The sequence below is a fragment of the Notothenia rossii genome, assembly GCF_949606895.1.
Source record: "Notothenia rossii genome assembly, contig: scaffold_532, whole genome shotgun sequence".
Classification (NCBI taxonomy): domain Eukaryota; kingdom Metazoa; phylum Chordata; class Actinopteri; order Perciformes; family Nototheniidae; genus Notothenia; species Notothenia rossii.
Window position 1 is genome coordinate 1,468 of NW_027639434.1, and position 6,033 is coordinate 7,500.

General features: G+C 38.5%; 1 protein-coding gene across 1 annotated transcript in view; it reads right to left on the bottom strand.

The window, feature by feature from the left end:
* Positions 1 to 698: 698 nt before the first annotated feature.
* nfxl1 (nuclear transcription factor, X-box binding-like 1) overlaps positions 699 to 6,033 on the bottom strand; it is a 17,231-nt gene continuing 11,896 nt past the window's right edge. The window contains exons 18-24 of the mRNA XM_079696228.1: positions 5,924 to 6,033; positions 4,500 to 4,654; positions 3,985 to 4,054; positions 2,904 to 3,008; positions 2,538 to 2,612; positions 2,390 to 2,443; positions 699 to 2,214 (exon numbers count right to left, since the gene is read on the bottom strand). The exon at positions 5,924 to 6,033 is cut by the window's right edge and continues 13 nt beyond it. Of these exons, the coding sequence (XP_079552354.1) occupies positions 2,023 to 2,214; positions 2,390 to 2,443; positions 2,538 to 2,612; positions 2,904 to 3,008; positions 3,985 to 4,054; positions 4,500 to 4,654; positions 5,924 to 6,033 (761 nt within the window). The 3' untranslated portion in view covers positions 699 to 2,022. The remainder of the gene's footprint in view (positions 2,215 to 2,389; positions 2,444 to 2,537; positions 2,613 to 2,903; positions 3,009 to 3,984; positions 4,055 to 4,499; positions 4,655 to 5,923) is intronic.

The following is a 6,033-nucleotide window of genomic DNA, read 5'->3' on the forward strand; positions in this document are numbered from 1 at the left end:
AGCCGCCGAACTAACCCAGCGCGAGACACTTGGCTCCGCCCACCTACCCCCCACCCCCCCTCAGGTGGTCTGCACGTGACCAATTTACAGTCAAGTGTACGCTGGGACTTCAGCCTCGTGCGTGTCTTAAATCCCCAAACACACTTTTGGGTTACGCAACTTTGCCTAAAAAATATGTTTGTTTTTATGGCTTTAAGGGGACCATGTTTTAAGACCATCACAGTGAGGACATCCTGACATTTCCAGTTACTAAAAAAATATATTAATAAAAAACTTTTTGGATGATTTACATTTTAGTTATGAAATGTTTAAAAATCATAAAAAGACAATCAAACTGAACTTGGTCAAGTTTTTCCTACGTGAAAAGAGTTTTTTCAAATGTTTAAAAAAAAAATAAAACTAGACCATTTGTTTATGTGGTGCAATTAATCAATATAATAATTTCCCTCAAATATTAAAGGAACAGTTCACAAATAATGCAGAACATTTCAGAAATACAACAAATAATACTGATTTGTATTTAGCTAAATGGATTGTATCTAAAGTAAATAAATGTTGTTAAAATATCTTTAATTCTTTACAGAGACAGCGCCACCTCTCTGTTGACGGCTGTAAACACATGCAGCTTAATTCCTGTTACACAACTTACAGAAAAACGAATCATTATATATTCAAAAAATAAAATAATACAACACTGATATTTTTATACATTTTATTTTTCAGTATTAAAAAAAAAAAGACAGAAAAAATGCAATTGAACTTCACAAATTTAACATTTTAGGACCAAATTGAAATAACGTTTCTGTATCTGAAGGAAGCACCGTCATAACTAAACAAGTCAAAATACGCCCAAATAATACAGATCCATGACTAATTAATGAAAAGATGAGAATTCATTACATTTTTGTCGATTTAACCTTAAAGTAAAGATCTCATTATTTATTTTTTGATGACTTTTAGAAGTTCATTTAAATAAAAGTGTTTAGATAACTTATACGTTGTTGTTTTTTGTGGCATTGGTAAACAGTTCCAATCCACCTTTATCTAATTTCCCACCAAAATAAAACTACATTTAAACTATGAAAAAACTAAATTTCAACTATAAAAAAATTAAATTTCACTACAAATAATAAAACTAAGAGATGGTTAGCGTGGTTTAAAGTGGGGACGTCCTTATCTACCAGACTCCATAAAATAAAAACAGTTAACTAATAACTTATATGGTAAGATTGAAATTGAACTGAACATTTCTGTACTTCCTTAACTTTGTTCTATATTTAAAACTTTCCTGCCCGTAATATTTCATCTGTTTCTTGTTGAATTAATTGCATCTTTATCTTGGATTGAGTTTTCTTAATGTTGGAGATTAAAGAATACTATTAACAAAAACGTATATTTTGCCATTATATGAAATTAAAGGCAATGTTTCGGTTTTTTCAGAATAATGGGAAAAAAGTCTTAAATATCTTATATTATGAAAAATGTCTATTTTTAACAAATTCATAAATCCAAATTAACCCTTAAAAGTCTGACATTAACACACAAATTAAAATGTGATTTAGGCAGCGATACACAAGGTACAATATTGTTATGAATGGAGTCTGGTGGATTTAAAAAGTGTGAGATAACGGCTTTAAGTCCCCGATCTTTGTCATTTGAAGTCTGAAAAAGGAAGATAAACTATTCAATATTTGGGGATTCTGAACTAAAAGGAAAGTCAAATTGAGGCAACAAAGTTTTCAATGGTTTAAATTAAGTTAATAACCCAGATTATCCTTTTGACTTCAACTTAATATTAAACATTTAATCTTTTCCTAACACATTTGAAAAGTTACAAAAGAAATTGAGCTAAAATTAAAAAAATGTTTAATGAAGTCTCATGGATCTGCTTTAGCTCCCCGACCGCTATCACTTCTTTTAACCAAAACAAAACAAGGAATAAGTTTGAAACAGGAAGACTCGCCAAAATAAAATCACATCCGAAAGTTAAATAAACCACGAGGCAGCTTCGATGATTTTTTTTCACGGTGCGTTCAGGAGGTAGTAAGCTCCAGCGGACATCAGAGCGCCGGCCACCGGGACGAAAACGAAGAGGAAGACCTTCCCCCATCTTCCTCTTCCTCCCTCCTCCTCATCCACCTCCCCCCTCCTCCCCCTCTTCTTACTCCTCCTGCCCCCCCGCTGCTGGCGCTTCTCAAACGCCTCCAGCTCCTCCTGAAAACACAAAAACACCTTAAATATATTAATTATTAGTTACTTTTTAAAATTTAATTTCTTAATTATTAAGAATTTGACCACGGGATTATATATATAAAACTGTAGGATTTTACACGGAATTGTTTAGCTCTAAAAAAAAAGCTGAGATAATAAAGAGTGTGTTCAGACTCACCTGAAGCTTCTTCTGCTCCTCCTCCTGAGCCGCTTTAAGCTCCGCCTCCTTCACCTGAACACACAGTTACACACATATTGGTGAGTGTGTATCCAGGTGTTGGTCTGAGTGTACAAGTGTGTGTGTGTGTGTGTGTGTGTGTACGTACCTGGCTGACTTTCTTCTTCTGGTCTTTGCAGGCGTCGTCACACTGAACCGCACATTGATCTGAACACAAGAACTCCTGCAACACACACACACACACACACACACACACACACACACACACACACACACACACACACACACACACACACACACACACACACACACACACACACACACACACACACACACACACACACACACACACACACACACACACACACACACACACACACACACACACACACACACACACACACACACACACACACACACACACACACACACACACACACACACACACACAACTTATGTATACGGGACCTCGAGGCTATGAAGTGTGTGTGTGTGTGTGTGTGTGTGTGTTTACCTTCTTGATCCTCTTGCAGGGACACCTGACCTTCACCTTCTGCTGACATTTCTCCTCACACACACCTGGATGACACACCTGCTTACAGCGGTGACCACACGCCAGCTGCTCACACACACACAGAATAAACACACACACACAAACACACACTTTAATGACTGTGGTCTCAGTGAGGCCGAATGAAGACAGAAAAGGAAACACAAATAAATAAACACGATCTCCATACAATGTCAACAAAGTTCATATATAGAATAAAACACGTTACAAAGAGAGGAGGTGTTAGTAAATCGGGTTATGTTGTAATAAAATGCAGCACTTTATAATATAATAATATACAATAACATAATATGAAGCTACGATGAAGTTCTGACATCTTGATTCTGGATCTGCTGAAGCATCAGAAGAAATATAAATGTCCACTTCCTCGTGTTTGTTATTCCAACTGTGTGTGTGACGAGGCTTTTAGGAGCTTAAGTTACCACACACACACACACACACACACACACACACACACACACACACACACACACACACACACACACACACACACACACACACACACACACACACACACACACACACACACACACACACACACACACACACACACACACACACACACACACACACACACACACACACACACACACACACACACACACACACACACACACACACACACACACACACACACACACACACTAGAGAGTGTGTGTGTCAGTGCCAGTAAGTGACAGAATGAAAAAGCGAAATCGTTCCCAGGTGAAGTGAAACAGAGAGACGGTGTGTGTGTGTGTGTGTGTGTGTGTGTGTGTGTGTGTGTGTGTGTGTGTGTGTGTGTGTGTGTGTGTGTGTGTGTGTGTGTGTGTGTGTGTGTGTGTGTGGCACCACAGAGTTAAATTGATTACTGGACAGAGGACAGAGGGTATTCTGTTCTTCCTGCAGTGACTTTGAACATCTTTGATTATTGATACTGATGGGGGAAAAGAAGGATATATATATATATTGTGTGTGTGTGTGTGTGTGTGTGTGTGTGTGTGTGTGTGTGTGTGTGTGTGTGTGTGTGTGTGTGTGTGTGTACCTCTTTAGGACACTGGTTGTTGCAGGAGCCCAACTCCACCTTTGTCTTTGCATCAGCGGACGTCCACTTCCTGCAGAAAATGTTAATATTTTTACATTTTATTGTGACTTTTAGACACATTTTCAAACTCTTTTAGCTCTGGTTTTGGTCTCCTCCCCCTCCCCCTCCTCCTCCCCCTCCTCCTCCTCCCCCTCCTCTCTGTCACCAGCTAGCTGATATAACTTAATAATATATTAAATATACGTTTGGTTCTTCTTAAGAGCAGTGGATGTAGAGCAGATCTTTAATTTGATTAATAAATAATAATTAATATGAAATAAATAATAAAGTTATTTTGCTAAAATGCATTTGATAAATAATTAATACATAAAAAATAACTTAAATGGAATAAAAGACATACGAATAATTACATTTATAAAAAATAAAAAATAATAATTAATAAATAAATAAAAGAATAATAAAATATTTATAAATACATTAAAAAAATAATTTTAAAAATAGAATGATAAACGTACGTGCAGTCGATGAACAGCACGATGATCCTGCAGTAGCAGCGCTGCTTGGTCATAAAACCACAGGGGGGGCAGAGGGAGGGGTGACAGCGCAGGGAACAGCGGTGAGAACAGCCGGGGGGGCGGGGCAGGAGGCAGGGCTCTGCACATTCCTCACACTGAAGAGAGGGAATACAGGTGTTAATACAGGTGGTGATACAGGTGGTAATACAGGTGTTGATACAGGTGGTAATACAGGTGTTAATACAGGTGGTGATACAGGTGTTGATACAGGTGTTAATGCAGGTGGTGATACAGGTGTTGATACAGGTGGTAATACAGGTGTTAATACAGGTGGTGATACAGGTGGTGATACAGGTGTTAATGCAGGTGTTGATACAGGTGTGATACAGGTGTTGATACAGGTGGTGATACAGGTGTTACTACAGGTGGTGATACAGGTGGTGATACAGGTGTTAATACAGGTGGTGATACAGGTGGTAATACAGGTGGTAATACAGGTGTTACTACAGGTGTTACTACAGGTGTTACTACAGGTGTTACTACAGGTGTTACTACAGGTGGTGATACAGGTGGTGATACAGGTGTTGATACAGGTGTTACTACAGGTGTTGATACAGGTGTTACTACAGGTGTTAATACAGGTGTTACTACAGGTGTTACTACAGGTGGTGATACAGGTGTTGATACAGGTGTTGATACAGGTGTTAATACAGGTGTTACTACAGGTGTTAATACAGGTGTTACTACAGGTGTTACTACAGGTGTTAATACAGGTGTTAATACAGGTGTTAATACAGCTGTTACTACAGGTGTTAATATAGGTGTTAATACAGGTGTTACTACAGGTGTTGATACAGGTGTTAATACAGGTGTTGATACAGGTGTTGATACAGGTGTTGATAAACGTGTTGATACAGGTGTTGATACAGGTGTTAATACAGGTGTTAATACAGGTGTTACTACAGGTGTAGATACAGGTGTTACTACAGGTGTTACTACAGGTGTTAATACAGGTGTTAATACAGGTGTTACTACAGGTGTTAATACAGGTGTTAATACAGCTGTTACTACAGGTGTTAATACAGGTGTTAATATAGGTGTTAATACAGGTGTTACTACAGGTGTTGATACAGGTGTTAATACAGGTGTTAATACAGGTGTTAATACAGGTGTTGATACAGGTGTTGATACAGGTGTTGATAAACGTGTTGATACAGGTGTTAATACAGGTGTTAATACAGGTGTTACTACAGGTGTAGATACAGGTGTTACTACAGGTGTTAAAGGGGTGGGCGCTTCCTTTTTCAGTTTTTTTAATGCAACTACACTGTTATTTTTTCTGACTTTTTCCTTTGTTTTGTGGACTTTTTAGATCTCGTTAAGACCCGTGTCGTCGTTAATTGGCTCCATAACGAGGCGCTCACCTTGTTGCCGGGGGTAACCAGGTGACACTCCCGACTGCAGGTGTGATTCCCGCAGATCAGAGGTCGTCCACACGGCTGACTGCACGAGAAACGACCCTGACAGTGACACG